The 16,743-nt window shown below is 41.3% G+C and overlaps 2 protein-coding genes across 3 annotated transcripts in view; one reads left to right on the top strand and one right to left on the bottom strand.

The window, feature by feature from the left end:
* LOC135438266 (uncharacterized) overlaps positions 1–16,743 on the top strand; it is a 58,393-nt gene that overhangs the window by 40,342 nt on the left and 1,308 nt on the right. For both annotated transcript variants that reach the window (XM_064696520.1, XM_064696521.1), the window contains 8 exons: positions 3,863–4,117; positions 9,321–9,445; positions 10,690–10,768; positions 11,380–11,472; positions 12,870–13,113; positions 15,487–15,567; positions 15,922–16,034; positions 16,574–16,714. In XM_064696520.1, coding sequence (XP_064552590.1) covers positions 3,863–4,117; positions 9,321–9,445; positions 10,690–10,768; positions 11,380–11,472; positions 12,870–13,113; positions 15,487–15,567; positions 15,922–16,034; positions 16,574–16,714 — 1,131 coding nt within the window. The remainder of the gene's footprint in view (positions 1–3,862; positions 4,118–9,320; positions 9,446–10,689; positions 10,769–11,379; positions 11,473–12,869; positions 13,114–15,486; positions 15,568–15,921; positions 16,035–16,573; positions 16,715–16,743) is intronic.
* Positions 99–1,437, bottom strand: LOC135438797 (putative odorant receptor 83c). Its single transcript, XM_064697289.1, has 4 exons — positions 671–1,437; positions 427–616; positions 211–366; positions 99–155 (listed from the first exon to the last, which is right to left on the bottom strand). Exons 1-4 carry the CDS (start codon positions 1,435–1,437, stop codon positions 99–101), a joined length of 1,170 nt encoding a protein of 389 aa, XP_064553359.1.

The raw sequence follows: 16,743 nt of genomic DNA, 5'->3' as shown, positions 1-16,743 counted from the left end.
AAATCCGTGCGGTTCAGCGTGCAATTATAGCGTTAAAGTTCTAAGTAAGCATTAAATATCTGCTGTTGCTTCGTCTGGATTGATATTTGAAACATGATCTATTTATATAAAAATTTAACCATCATCATAGTAATGCTATATATACTCTTGGTTATCTGCAAATATGAAAAATAATATTATTAAGTGGCATAATTTGAAGCACTCACTGACCTGCAGAGCAGAGCTAACAGACAGCGGCATCACTCCAAGAAGTCGAATCACACCCGGCCTCTGGCTTTTGACTAGCATAAACAACACGAAGCGCTGTTGTTCAACGCTTAGATCGTAGAACGATATGTTGTACATCTCGTACATAATGTTGTCATTCTTAAAGGGATAGAATATTTCTTATTAATTTAAGACATTTAACTTTGATCTTTCACATACGCAGTTCTCAAGCATTGTGCCAAGTATGCAGTAGAGATACAAGTTAGGAATGATAATACATATATAGCAGTAGCCCCCTACCCACTCGCTAGTAAGCAACGCAAAGATTGTTAGGACAATGCACAAGGCAGAGGATGCAATTTGAACGGATACCAATATATAAAACATTTCATTGCACTGGGCTATGAATCTGTAAAGGCAGAGGTTACTCGTTGCGTGTGAGATTTGGTCCGATTTTACTCACGTTGAATAGATCTGGTGCCACTTTGCAATGCCAACAAGCATTTGGGAGGTCTGACGATGTAGTTTATCGTTTTGTATTAATTTGACATGCGTATTTAGCGTATCCACCTTGAGCTTCAATATATCCGCATAGACAAAAGATTGCAGCAGGTAGACGATGATAACCATGTCACCTGCATACATCCCAAGTCCACCAATGACAACGCATACGCTATGCACTCCTAGGGTCAACCAACCACCTAGTTTGGTGTGCACATCTATCCCGGGTAGATGAAAGTGCATACTTAAATAGGTTTGGCCAGTTATATAAGAAGCCACAACCGTTGTGAGGATCATTCCGCAGACGCCAATCACGTAACTGAGGCCAACTAAGAACAGAACGCGTCTCAGCTTGTTACAGTTGCGTAAGAGTACTTTTTGGTATCTGGGATCAGGCTCCTTTTCAAAGTCCGCATAGATTTTTTCCAGCTGCAGATAGAGCTCTGATACTGTTCTTGCAGAAAAGACTCCAACGCATAACTTGTTGGTGCCTTGCATCACGCTGCCGCTCATGGCACATGCCTGTATCAAGAACATCCAGTTCTCTTTAAATTCCTTGACCACTGTTACGATCGTAAAGGTCAAGTACATCACGATGAAACCTGTTGTAACGGCTGTGATAGAATTAAACCGATAACTCGGATCGTAGGCATCGACACCAATGCAGCCCGATATAAGGCGCACAAAGCGCATAATGTCGCGGAATATTTCACTTGGTCGCGACGACATTGCACACTTTGATGGGCTCTATGTCCGAACAGTAGTTTATATACTCACCAATCTGGGACCTTAGCCAGCTGTAGTTGACACGTCTCTGCCTTCCTTGCGTCCTTGCAAATTTGCTTAACTGCCTGAGAGATCATAAATCAGATGTCACCTGCGTCACGCACGATACGTGACACCTTAATAAGGAATCTCTGTCATTAGTTCAATTAAGTGCATCGATTTAATTGACAAACCTGCCACGCTGCTGGTTAGCTGCAGTTGGAGAATCTGTTCTGGCCCCAAAAACAGTTTTGAATATTACATAAAAGGTTTAGAAGAAGGGACGGGCTTTGTGCATCCATTCCGATGTCTTAAATGTACATGCAACTAAGTGAGATTATTGCCACACATAACGTCATTATGTGCCCTGCTTTTGACGAATGAGAGCCAGACTCTAATTAGAGAAGACTACTTCTTAATTAAAAGAGCCCCAAGCTTCAAGGGCGCTATCCCTAAGGCCTACGTGAAACCTGAGTCAACATAAATATATTTCGCTCGCTTAAAGAAATGCACATATTAAATTCAATTTGTATGTCTACATCGGCTTGATTGGGGAATAGGGTTGGGGTTTTTATTTATGAATTATTAATTATTTAAGTAAAAATTCGAACAACATAATGTGAAGCTATAAATATGTTTTGTTATCAGCAAATGCGAGCAAGAATTTCATAAAGTGCTATAATTCGAATCGATCATTGAGCTGCAGAGCAGAGCTAACGAAAACTCAAAGCAACCGAATCACATCTGGTTTCTTATTTTTGGGCAGACTCTGATAAAAATAAAGCGATAATTCGGATCGTAGGAATTTACACCACATGATGCTCTCATAGATTGCGCTGGGTGCTGACGACATTTTGGTCTGGCAAAAGCGTATACTCATCAGTCTGGGAGAGCAGTCAGCTGCACTTGACACTCACCAGCATGAGCGAGTGGTATATATTTAATATCTAAACTGTTTAATTAACCACGTAACATTACCTACGTAAGTGAAGACCATGCAAAGGTCACCTGCGCTACGCATGACACGTGACAGTTTAATGAGGAAAACTTGTCGTTGGTTTAATTAAGTACAGGCCACATCGAGCATCGATCCATGCTGCCGTGTTGCTACTTGCTATGTGTCATGTTGCGTTACATAGCTGATGCTAATAATGCGATTGACTTACCTGCCACGTGGCTTGTTAGCCACAAACACATAATGTGTGTTTGGCCAGAAAACCAATGTGGTGTATTACATAAATATATTTAAATGGAGCCTAAGTACTTTTGCATTCCTAACTGGTGGTAAATTGCTTTAATGTATACGTGCAACAAAGTAAGCTCATTGTCACACATAATGTCATTATGTCGCATGCTTCAGTGTACGACAGCATTAAAAGCGTAAAATCTGCTGAGCCTCGTTAAGAGGTGTGCGTTATGAGCCCTTCGGCAATGACAAAGACAGTAAGCAAAAGGATCCGACACTCTGAAGCGGCTGTAAAGTTTAAAGCTTGCCGGCAACTGTTAATTGAAAAAGTTTTGCACTTCGCCCGCCGCTGCACATGTACGCACCTTTTGAGTGAAGCCCAGAGACAAGCCCAGAACAGAGACTTTAAATATGGGCATCAAGAGGGTAGATGGGTAGGAAAAAATAACCTGAAATTGTTGCGCACTTAAAAATTTAAGCGACAATGCACAAAGTTTTGTGGCTGAGGTGAAGCAATTTGCAGGACCTGATTTGAGCCAACTCTCAGCGCGTAAACCCTTCGTTTAATGATGCAATATCCGCCTTTTGCATTTTACCAACTTGTCGTAGGCACATTTGAAATTCATTTTAATGACCAAAGAGAGCAGCACTCCAATTACGAGAAGCACACGAGCAGCTGCCGAATATTATGATAACAAGCAGCTGCAAGGAGCTGACTGCAATCTGCTCGAAGCTCAAAGTAAGCCAAACAACAACAGCAACTGAGATGAGTTGAGTGAAAAATGTCATAGATGTAGCTCGAATGGCCCAGTCTAATCAGAAAATAGTAAGGATTGAGAAGTGGACTAACAGATGTGTGGACCACATATATATATATATATATGCTTACATTTTATAAATACTTTTCCTGTTTTTGTTCACTGTTTAGCCAATGACACAACTTAAGCTGGGTCTTATAGAAAAGACCTCTCAGCTCATAATCCTGGTCTTAACAGTCAAATGTGTTAGTGTGCAGAGCATAGGTCTAAGATTAAATGTAACTATAGCGTAGCTCGACCTTGTGGGCAATTCCTTTAACGTGCAACTTGAGTTGGTCGCCACAGGTACTTGTGCGTTGCAATTAGCAGTTACTGACTCGAATATTGTTAAGTATGTCTGGAATGCAAAATAATTTGAGCCATTTTTAAACGCACTTTCTTACAGCAACTCTTCAGGCTCCAAAGAGGCTTCAACTCAGGCTCAACCCTCGGGCGGTCAAACTGGCGGCACACCGAGTGGCCAGGAGGCAGTAGTCGCTGGCTCCACGCTCACCACGCGAAAGGTAACGCCGCACGATCGGTATATGGATCTTCAGAAGCTGCTGGTATCGGACGAGTACGTTCATGTCATAGTTGATAATGCGCCAGATGTGACGGTTAACAATCCCACGCTGGCAGAGATGCTGCATCGCCAAGTTGGGTGAGTCATATTGAGTAGTTAAGTGCTATTGTTAATGGCAGATGAGCGGAAGCTGGACGCAAAATTCAATTTCCCTTAAGCGGAAGGCATAATGCTTAGTGTCTTACCTTCTTGCTTACCTTCGTACTTTGGTTTGCATTGCCAGATTACGGTTTCACTTACATCTGTCTGGCACGCGGGCCGACTGCTGTAATTGTGGAGTTAGCAGCCACCCAAGTCACCCACCAAAACTACGTACATTTTCAGCCTGCCCGTGTGGCGAACGATTGAAGCAGTTACGGTTCCTTTTGGCTTCGGTAGAATTGAAATGATTTTTATTGAAATTTACGCTCCATTTACGTGACACATTTACGTTTTAGATGCTTGCTCTAACGTTAACGTTTCCGCTTCCGTTTGCCTCAGCTCCATCCTCATAAGTGTTGGTGGATTGTTGATGCTGCGGTTGATGTTGTTGTTGCTTACAATCATTGCATGCGTGATGCCACTCGCTGATAGGTTTGATGAGATTTTAGCTCTATGTTACAGTACTTGTCTCAACATTGCGTATACGTAATTTTATATGAGCGCAATCAAATAAAATTGCAATAAAGAAATCAATGCGGATTGGGTACCGCAGTTGCCCCAGCTCTCATTTAATGTAGCGATAGATTTTTCTTCGCTGCAAATTCATTTGATTTCCTTGCACAGTAATCAGCTTAGGGTTTACCTTCTTCCGTTCCGTTCACGAAAAGTCGTGCAGCATTCGCCTTCGCTGCTTCAAGTCAGTCTGGCAGTCTTTATAAAAATTGAAAACGTGGCGTATGAGTAATTTCATTTGCTCGAATAGCTGGCGCACAAAAAAAGTTAGAAAAATAAAAGTAAATTGAGAAAAATGTAAAGTGGTAAAAACTTGTCAAGCTAAAAGTATGTTATTCTTAGCGCTGGCGTTCCGTTGCGGTCTGTCGGTGTTGGCATTAGCATAAAATGCATGATTTTCTAATTTATCGCACATCACCGAAACAGAGCCAAATGTTTTTTGCGCTGCACGTAGCACAAATGCAAATTTCATTAACAAGCGAAATTGCTTGCAGTAAACGTGCAAAAAGACAACAAGGTTCTAGCTATGAGTGTTAGACTTTTAGATACTCTGTGTATACTTCAAATAATCTTGCAGCTACGTTGCTTAAACTGACAAAATTAAAGTAAATATTCCTTCTAACTAAGTAACACAATATCGCATTGTCTTAAATATAGTGCAGGGAATAGTCGCAATTCGATCTATGCTCTGGTTCTGCTGTTACTCCTTTCGTCAGTTATATCTCATTAAAATTCCGTTTCGCGGGCTGGCATTGTTGGCTACCACAGTAGACGCGTGCCGAGCTCATGTGGCTTATGCCGCCTTCTGCCTTGCCCCTTTATTGTCAGGGTGCGGGCTGTGGCAGCTTTGTCAGCAGTTTTGTGACAGTTTTTCCAAGCATGCAACGACGCTCAGGTGGCTTTGGCAAAAAATTCAGCTTAAAGAAAATGCAATTCTGCCTAAAAATTGAAATATGATATATGACGAGCAGCATGGTAGCTGAGTAGCTAACTAACATAGTATAAGCCGCGCTCTTTATTGGCTAAAATATAATTACGAAAATTTTTCACGTTTTGATGATTCTGCGTTGCTGCTGCCACTGATTTACCATAAGCCGCAGGGTCCTGCGGCCGCCCTGCCGTTATCCCATCACGTCTTCTCATGGCGTGCATTTAATTAGTATGACAAATTTTTAATTAGCCCGCAATTGCGACCACGTTGAGCTGGGACAGTAATCTTATTTCAAACGAATTACAGCCGAATAACAAGAGACAAAAAAAAAAAGGAAAAGCTCACTAACCAACTGCAAGTTAAGCAGCTGTTGGCCCGGCCCGCATCTGACTGCGGATGGCATTGCGGTTGCCAGAGACGCGTCCTAATAAAAGACTATGCTCAATGTCGGCGAGTGTGTTAAACTAAAGTACGCTGACATTTTGCCAGCTAGCATGGATATTCCTTATTCAGTTGCCGTCGCAGCAGCAGCTGGCTCGCTGTCACTGGTTTTAATGTTCGCGCTCTGCCGCGGCTGAAGTTTATCCTTGCTGCCTGGCAAACGCAACAATATAAGTTTAATTTTCGCTTTGTTTGCGTTGTTTTTGCAACTCAGTTCAAAGTGTCCGCCTGTCGGCTGTCGGCTGTCGCCTGTCGCCGCTAGAATCTTGGCCGCGGTTGCGTTGTTGGGCTATTCGCTGGTTGTCTGCTTGCCACAATTTCGCACGCACAAAGTTTTTCACTTTCTAAGCACTCGGCCAAGATCTGGAAGTGGTTGTGCCCTGGTGCAGCTGTAAACGGAATCGGAGATGGCAAAGTTTACCGACGTTTTCTTATGCTGAAACAATTATGGGGCGGAGGTAAAGTTAGAGCAAACGTCTTAGGACACACCCGCAACATGCCGGCTGATAGCAAATAATTGCAACAAGAAAAATAAAAACGTTGACAATAATAAATAGGCCAAGGGTAAGGACAACTACTTCAACTGAGAGCTAGACCCTTGGACAGAGTTTGCCAACCGAAAGGTTTGATTAAAGTTAAATGTTTTATAAATACAAAAAAAAAAACAACTTTAAATTCTGATATTTAACTTTTCAGTTAAATAGTATATTTTATGAAGTTGAAAGAGAGGATAGTCGACAGCTTTATATTTGCGATTCAGTGAAATTGAAAAATGTTATTATTAGTATTGATATCTAAAATGAAAAAATATAGGAGCAGTTGAATAAGGCTTTATTATATGTTAATTAAGTTGACATTGAACTTAATGAATATAAACGAGAATACAATCAAAATGAAATTTCCCTTTGTGCAATCTGCTTGGCTTTCCTTTAGTCAACAATAACAAAGATTTTCATCTTGTTGATATGCTTCTTCCCTTAGCTGTCGTAACGAGGTTTATTAGCGAGCTTTGTTTAAAACTAATAAATGAACAAGTTCTGTTGAAAGAAACTAAAAAATATGTATAGTAGTCTTTGAAATGTTATGATCGATATCAATAAAGCTGCGCTCAATAGCAATCAGTTACCAGGGAGGCCACTAACAATATGTTGACATGTTATGTAAAAATCTTTGTAGCTTGTTTCTATTATTGTCACCGACTTGTCAACGTCTTGTACAGCAAAATATACGTGTGCTTTAGTGGTTGTGTTTGTGTATGTGGGCCAATTGCCACGTTCAGGTTTTCATATTTCTTGGTTATAGTAACTTCTGCGTAATATTTGTTGCACATACAATGCAAAATGGTCTCCTACATTTCTGTTGATAGCGTGAAACTGATAACAAGGGGCTTTCGTCAAGCAATGCGTCAGTATTGTTGAAGAGATTTACGTAATATCTGTTAAAGCTTCAAGCCATTGGCAGAACATTTGAACAACCCGCCAACCTCAACATATAGCCAGCTGGGCAGCGTCTTGTGATTAGTCAATGTCTGAACGAGCTGCTTCATCAATTACGCAGCTCTCCAGCTGCCCCATTGCTTTCTGGGGCATTTGACAAATGAAACATGCACGGAAATTGGATTCGGAGTCGCCAGTGTAGCCGCAATGTTCTGTACTGGCTCAAATGAACTATAACCCCTGCTGGTGTGTCAAGTGTCGACCACACTTAGCAGCTGTGCCTGCGACCTCAACATGAACCGTCGTCAATTTCTTGGTCATTCCATGACAATTGCCATCTGCTGCCAAGGCGTAACCAAATCAACTGCTTTTAATTGCACACCAAGCTAAAGCTTTAAAAATTTAAAACGCCGCATGCAGCTCGCACATTTATCACAGTCTTTGAACTTCTGTGCATACACTTAGCGCACTCATTACTAGGCAGTGCAGGTAGACAGGAAACTGCCCCCATTTTCATAAAAAGTTAAAATATTGAAAGTCATTTTGCGTCGGTCTTTGCACACGAGGGTTGGCTGTTCAGACAGTTGTTTCCTTCCTGCCACCCAGAGCAGGTGCAAACAGCAGCACAGGAAGCAGCATTAAAGCGCTGCCTGCGTAAAGTATCACAGACGTCATCTAGCAAATTATGAAAAGGATTTGAGCCAGAGCACCAGCACCAAGTTGACTCTGGCCCAACAGCAGCAAGCCAGCCAGTTAACCAGCTAGACAGACGGTCAGACGGCCAGACAGGCAGGAACAGCAATCATTGTAGTTGACAGTGACGACAACGACAAAAAGGTAAACGATGTAAGGGACGCTGGCCATGGAAGTTACGTGAGTGCAGCCAAGCTGGCTGCTAGCCTCAAAAGAGTTAGACGAACGCTGACTACATTATCTTGATAAATATGGCACACAATGCCGTAGACACTGCCCGTTGCTCATGCTGTGCGTGGTTGGCCCTTTGGCAAGTTTCGCAGCTTGACCAGCAGCAACAGCAACAGCAACATTTCAACAATTCAATTTGTCACTTGCTGTGTTTCTTGGTATTTATTTAGTATTTCTTCAGGGCTGATAATTTGTTGCCCGTTTTTGTCAGCAGCCGAAAAGTATGCAACTGCAATTGGAATAAAACAGATTGAGCGCATTTAACTCGCAAATTTCAACCGGATTTAATGCTTACTCAGGTAAACTAAAGAAAACTGCTTAAATAAACTGTTTGAATGTGAACGTTTAACGACAAAAAAAGGCGCAAACAAACTGTGTGTAAAAGAGTAAGAGTTTAAAATGCGATAGAGATCAACAGAGGGAGAAAGGAGGGACTACTGCATGCTGGTAAATGTGGTAAAAGTGCAGTTTGTTTCATTTTTTACTGGCCATCGCCTGCTGGCAAAAGCGGGTAACGCACTTCAAGAAAAATGTTCAAAGGCAATGCGACCATTACATCGAAAAAATGCTGTGTGCTTTGTGTGCGTATGAGTCAATGCAGGCAAAGCGGGAGATTGCATTTGAAAGTCAAATTGGCATGGCAAAAACACAGAGAGCGAAGAGTGGAATATCGAAGTTTTCCTGCATCAGCTGCCGGCTGCCGGCTGGCGGCTGCTTTGATAAATCATTGTGACAATCATTACAGCAACTTGATACTCATTTTGTGGCCCACGGCGTTCTCTTAGCATGCTTATAAGCGCTTCCGCTGTGTTCTTCAAGCTGGCTGATTGTCGGTCTTAATGCTCGGGAAACGACAGCTGACTAAAGTTTCTTTTATTTCTTACTTACATTGCAGAGCAAACGCTAGCAATTTGGAACGCTTCCAATTGCGCATTACGAAGAAGGAGCTATACAGCGAGCAGGATACCCTGGTCGATGCGGTGCTACGTGACATGATCAGGCTGCCAATACAGCACGTGGGTAAGTGCTACATATGTACATATGTGCTGCTCAAACCCCAACTCAGCCTCGCATTTGAAGCCATTGTAAATCCATAAATACTCGAGCGCATGCCGTCCCAGCATTCAAGTTGAGCTGCTTTTGTAAACTTATTTGCCCTTTGGCTGGTTGCACATTTAACTTAATTATGGGAAGGAGCGGCACAAAACTTACTCGGATTATAGAGAGCCGCCAAGGTGGCAGGCAAAACTATTTTCATTTGAAAGTTTACTATGGCTCTAATTTATTAATAATAAACTTTTGCAGCATGCGCACAAAAAACACGCAACAACATTAAAATGTAAAATGTACAAGACAAAGTGCAAAACTCATTCTGCGTTCGCAGCGCCAACAGCAACAACAATGACAACAATGTCTCATACGCTTTAAGGAAGTAACTTTTGCATAAATTGACTGAGCTGAGTGTTGCTCACAATAAATCACGCATACGCCACGCTAACTGGGATATGCTGAAATTGAAATACCCTAAAGCCAATTAACTGAATGATGCAACATTCTGGGCATGTGTATATATCATTTGTACTTTTTCAGTTCAGTTATCTATTGAATTCTTTTATAAAAGTCCTCGATTATTTCATTTCACTAGTAAAAGGATATCTTCGTTCTCCTTAAGTTTCTTTTGGAATTTAAAGGAATTTGTTGGACGTCGTGTTGAATGTTTCTCGTATTGCACATTGTATGTTTGGCTCTGGTTTAGCATTTTAATGGTGTTTGTGCAGCACAGGATTAGGTTTTGCTGTACTTATGGTCTCTGTCTGTGCACACAAGAGATTTCTGCCTTTAAATAAATTTGTGTACGGCCAGCAAAAATATGGTTTTGATGTGTCTATTATTGTGTTGCTCAGTTCGACAGACAAAAGCATAGCATTTTAGTTTCATTGTGACCACTTTGCGTAAAAGTAATATTTTTGTTGGCTTTATGCATTTTAATTGCAATTTAGTCAAGTGTAATTTGGGCATGCTCTTTCGTTTAATGCAATTTCAATGACTGCCATATCAGCAAAAGCCGCTGCTGTTTTTGTTGCTTCTCTTCGCCTTCTTCTTCTTCTTGTGGCTTAAAATATATGTGCAACGATGTGCAAACTGTGTGCTGAGCTGCAACCTTTAAAGCCACAAACTGTTGTTTCAATCCAACTCAAGTATGCGTTCTTTTGCTTTACCGAAATAATTTAATTGTTTTCTCTCTGCTCTTACGCTTTCCACAGTCCAAAAAGAGGGCGGAACACAGCTGAAGCTAATTATTGAGTATCCCAATGACATCAAGGCTCTAATGAAGCCCATGCGGTAAGTGCGCGAACACACATGATTTTTAAGCGTAAGTTAAAAAGAGCGAAAATATTGATAGAATTCACATCGATTGCAATAGCTACTTGTCAGCACTTCCGACCTGGGTATATATAATTTACCAGCCCTGACATCGCTGTGGCCAGCAAACGGTCGCTGCAGTGAATTCAATGTACTGAAATGCGCTTAAAATGGATTGCAACTTGACTCGAACATTTATACGCGATTTTTAATGAGATTTCAACGCGGTGTTTGGCCAGTTTGCACGGGCCAAGCCACAGCAACCGCTGCAGTTGCCAAAGTAAAGTGTAAAGTGTCCTTTTAATGTTCTTCATTTGCAATTTAAATGAAACGTTTTTTGAATTACGCTGCGGTGTCGCAGTGCAAGTAATTAAGAAGCCATATAGTAATCAGTTAACAGCGCCAACGAACCGCCCATTTCCGTCCATTCATCCGTCGAGACGTCCGTTCTTCTGTGCGTCCGATTCTACGGTAAAAAAAGCCGCTTCTCGCGCTATATGCAAATGCACTTAAATGCAAATGGTGCCCACACTTTAAATTTAATTAATTATAATATGCATTTTTGTGCCTTTTTCCATCTGTTTTTCCAGGTTTCCAAGGGACCAGCAAACGTTGCCCAATCATTTCTACTTCACAGACTATGAGCGCCACAATGCCGAGATTGCTGCCTTCCATTTGGACAGGTGAGTTTTCGGCTTCATCCCAGCCACGTTCACAAATGCCATTGGAAAGTGCAGTGAACTGTGCAAAAAATGCAGTTGCAAATTATGCAATAAAAATCATCGAATCGCTCGCATTTTCGCATGCGAAATTGCCGCATATTTATTTTAGATTTTATTTTTAATTGCATTTATCACATTGAACGAAAATATTTATGCAAATTGAAATAATAAATTAAATGTACTCTGGCAGTAGAATGCAATAATTAAATGTAAGTCTCTGCATAGATATGCGCGCGAATAAATGCTCTATCAGTAGACAACCTTTATTTTAATTTAATTGAAAATAACCGAAAAATGTGCATTGCCACAAGCATTGCCTGTTTTAACGAACAGGTTTCATTATTATTTTATAATACAGCCAGCAATTTCGGCTGTGTCCTTTAATTAACATTAGTAACAAGCCCTAAACCCTTTATGGATATAAAACCAAAATCCGCTTACACTCTGCCTGTTGCCTTGCGATTAGGAGTTCAATTTGAACACCCAAAGAGCAGAGTAAAATCTGTTGGCAAATCCAATTATGTTTATTATTTATGAACATTTTGCACATATCCCAAAAATGATTTGAAATAGGCAAAGAATTTATCTTAAATAAGAAAGAAATGAATGCGTCTATTATTATAGCCAATTAAATAGCACAGGTTTCCAAGTCTTCTGACAAATCTCGCCCTTATTTAGATTTTAATTGTAAATTGATCGCCTTATAATCAGAGTCCTGCAGCATCGCTTTAGATTTAAAATATACATCAGAGCTTTTAAAATTGTTGTGGCAGCCACACGCACCCATAATCAAATCTCCGTTTGAAGAGCTCCCAGGGTACAAACTTGTTGGCCACACAATAATGGAATGCTGCCAGAATTATGGCATTTCACTGGTAACCACGGGCGACATTCCCCAGACACTGAAAATTTTTCATGTTCCCAAACAATTTTTGGGCAGTTCATCTACTTGGCCCCCTCCGCTGGCCAAAACATAAGCGGCGTGTCTGACAGATACTTGCAAATGGTTTTTCCGCATTCCCTATAGAGTCTACAATTTGTTATAGAATTCGCAAAATTTGGTATTACGTTGCATTTAAGTTATAGATCTACAAAAACTCGAAATAGTTCTCTAAATAGCCTTAAAGACAAAATAGTCGTGTTGAAAAGGTTGCTTAGCCTCATATGTGATTTTATTTAAATATAATGTATTGTAAGCTCTTAAACTACGACAATGTAGAGTATTTCAAAAGTCTACTAACGGTGTATATAGCATTCGTTTTCTTTGCACACGCACTCTAGCAAAAATGTTTATTTACCACTTATTTTTCTCACAGCGCTCATGGCATAAACATTTTTTTTATTTTTTGTGTTTTCAGAGTCCTGGGCTTTCGTCGCGCAATGCCCGTGGCTGGTCGCACGCTGAACATAACGACCGAAATTTATCAACTGGCCGACGAAAATTTATTGAAGACATTCTTTGTTTCGCCATCGTTGAATTTATGCTTCCATGGCAAGTGCTCGTACTATTGCGACACTTCGCATGCCATTTGTGGCAATCCGGACATGCTGGAGGGCTCCTTTGCCGCATTCCTGCCCAGCTTTGAGACCTCCAATCGCAAGGTAGGTCAGCAACAAACAACTCTCGGAACTCAACAGCTCACACACTCACATACACGCATACGGGTCTCATGTTGGTCAACCCATAAGGGACGCATATAGTAGGCTCCGTAGTATGCCCGACTAAGTGGCTTTTGATTAATGCATAGCAACTCCTAACGCAGTGCTAGATTACACTTAATATTCTCTGATCGCTAGAGTCTTTCGCTTCCATTACTAATTTCGTACGCTTGGTCAAACTAAATATAAAATCACATTATTTACTAAGCATGTGCTCACATGCGAGTGCAGGTATACCTGCAACAGGTAAGCTCTCTGGCTACTTTACGTAATATAAGCTTTATAAACCCTGCTCTGACCCTGATATTCCGATGGTGAGCAGTTCATTTAGTTCGCTTGGTATGTTGGCAGCACCGGCTAAAGATAAGGGGACAATTTAACTAGCTACTTACTTGGAAGGCACTTCATTGCTTTATTGCTTGTCCTAAAAACTGGCATTTAATTTGCATAATTTGTTCTATTTCGTATCCCTTATTCGCCTCAGCACTCGGCCTGGTCAGTCTGCAGTTCCGTCCATTTATTCGTTTTGCCGCCTGACGCTTGAATTACTTAAAAACAAAAATATTGTATCAGTTCTTCAGCGGCTCGTAAAGCGTAAAATTAAATATAAATGCAGCTTCTCGGGTGGACGTTAATAAATTCTAGAGTACACTCCATCAAAAGGGTACAGCGGCAACGGGTTTTAAATGCAAATCAGTGCAAATTTAAAGCAAAACCTGAATCCAGCTACCCCACCAGAAGAGCTTTTATCCCTTTGACCGAGTCTCTCAGCATTTTTTTAGACAGATTTGCCGCAGCTGAAACATTTATATACATATTTCTTTTTTTGCACTTGTGCCTCAAAGGAATTATTCTATTAATTTTTTTTCTACTTGTTTTCGGCTTGCCTTCCAGCAATTAACAAGTGGAAAATGGTGAAGTGTATACCAGAGATTAAGCGTAAGCAAAGCTGTAAATTATGCACAGGAGATCATTTTACTTGAGAAAGCAGCACAGAGGTTTTCCCATTGTTTTTGTTGCAGCAACCTTTTGGCTTTTATTCACTTTAACTGTTCTTTGAAGTCGCCTCGAGGCAACCGTCTAAAAAAAAGAACAAACAGTTTCGCAACAGTGGAGAATTTTAATTATATTGCAAATTTGATTTGCACCCTCGTTAATTGCTGTGTAGAAACAAAGAGAAGCTGACGATGGAAAAATTGTATTCGTGCTTTACTGAGCTGTGAATGGCTTAAAATATGGCTATACTTTATACAAAATAAATTCACTTTATTTCGATTTTATTTGAATAATTGAATATCACATCTCATTTGACATATTTCATAAGCTAAACATCTTACTAATAATTTCGGGTTGATAATTTAGTTTAATTTATTTAAATTGCTTGTCATAAACTTTCATCCATGCGAATTTTCAAGCATTTCGCTAAAACATTTAACATGCAGCAAGCCAAATAAAACTCGGAAAATGCTTGCCTCATACTCGTCTTGCCACATTTTTGGTGTTTTTTTGTCGTCCCAACATTTTACTGCATGCCCTTGTCTTTTTGTGGGAATTTAATTTCGCTTGATTTATGCACTTTATGCGGAGGCGGAGGGATCTGCTTTATATGCAAACAATCCTTTCCCCGTCGTCGCATTGTTGCCCTTAACTTACCTTACTTTTACGTGTTGGCTTTGTGTTTGCTTTTTGCTTCTTCTTTGCTGCATCTACTTTGGTGCGCTTCCTGGTTTTTTTATTTGCTTTTACGCCTCCTGCTACATTTTGTGGCCCATGTGGGCTTCCGGTCATTACACAGACATGCCACGCCCACGCAGCGGCGAACTCGCAGCGATTTTATTATTATGATTTTTATCTCAACCTTTCTTTTTAATTTTTCTACATATTTTTGGTCACTGCATTGTTGTTGTTACCCTCGTGCCCCTCCCACGAACATAAAATGCTTCGCTACACCAAAACGCGCTCCTTGCCATTGCCAATTGCATAGGGACGGAGGGTAAGTTGCGGTCGTTGAGGTCCGGCATAAAAGCCGTCGCGAAGCCAAGCAAAATGCTGGATAGCGTTTTATTACGTTTCTTAGTAGCACGGCAAATAATTTAATTTCGCTTATAGTGCAGACGGGTCCCAAGAAAATCAAGCAAAAACGAAGTACAAAAATACAAAAATAATATTGTCATATTGCGGGGATGATAAATAAATGTTTTAGCTGATGCCCACCCGACGCACACTCGTGGCATATTAATGCTGCGCAGCAGCTTTAGATTCTTACACTGTGCAGCTCAAATTGATATTGATTTTATTATCCGTCTTCTTCTACAGCTCTGGCGGCATCCTTGGCGACGTTCCTATCACAAGCGAAAGAAGGCTCAATGGGAGACAGATGCCAATTATTGTGCCCTGGTAAGTAAACCGTTCGCCAGTTGGCTACTAACTGAGAGAGACGGAGGGCGGATGGCGGACGGCGGTCGCCTTTTGCTTACCCCAATTTTGTGTGCCATTTTCATTTCCACTTCCGGTTGCGCCCGCTACGCTTTGTCTGCAGCTCTTCTTGCTGCGGTTATTTTATTTAATTTGCATTTAAGCTTGAGTGGAATGCAAATGTTTTCATTTGTTACTCTTGCTCCAGCTTTTGTACTGGCAATCATTCCCGACTTAATTAACTCTTCGACAGCCAGCATCATTTGCATAGCATCAATTCGGTTGCATAGTTTCTTTCCGACTGATGTCTCATTTAGCATTTGATTTTTGTCACAGGTACGCGATATACCGCCCTACGATGAGGGCCGACGTTTGCTTGACCTCATGGACATGGCTGTATTTGATTTTCTCACTGGCAACATGGATCGTCACCATTATGAGACCTTTAAGTGAGTATGGGCGGAGGGCTCCTCAGCCTCACAAGTGGGAACTTTGCGTAGGACCTAATGCGATTGGCTTATTTCCGCATAAATGGCGTTGTTGGCTCCTTGCCTACAATGTGGCTGCGCGTTACGTATACGCTTTATATCCGCCTCACTGCTGCTGGGTCTATATTTGGTAAGGGTGCCACACAGCAAGCTCAACGGCAGGAGCAAATGCCTCGGAAAGATATTTGCATGCATGCTGCAAAAAGCAGCAAAATCTGTCTGCTGCTCAAGACAGCAGCCGGCAACCGCATCGTATCAACATGCATTCCAAAGCTGGCAGGTGCCCTGCCTGCCACGGTGTTTGTTATGCAGGGGAGCGTTTGTTAAGCTAATGGCATTGGCATTGTCAGTGGCCGGTTACACCCGATTGCGTTATGTCAGGGCTAAGGCCGATGCTTGGCGTTTGTCTCTAATCACATTTGCAGGAAATAAGGCTTATGCAATGCTAAACACGGGTCGTATGCGCAATTTGACAATAATACTTTTGCTACCTTTTACAGAATCTATGGCAACGAGACCTTCCCACTGCACTTGGACCATGGACGCGGCTTTGGGCGTCCCTTTCACGATGAGCTCTCAATACTGGCGCCAGTTCTGCAGTGCTGCCTAATACGAAAGACGACGCTCACCAAGCTGCTAGAGTGAGTTACCCCAAAGATATATCTAAGTC

The sequence above is a fragment of the Drosophila montana genome, unplaced genomic scaffold (assembly GCF_035044405.1).
Source record: "Drosophila montana isolate Dmon_TW-CO22-7 unplaced genomic scaffold, ASM3504440v1 contig_3848_1, whole genome shotgun sequence".
NCBI lineage: Eukaryota > Metazoa > Arthropoda > Insecta > Diptera > Drosophilidae > Drosophila > Drosophila montana.
This window is presented reverse-complemented; position numbering and strand designations above follow the sequence as displayed.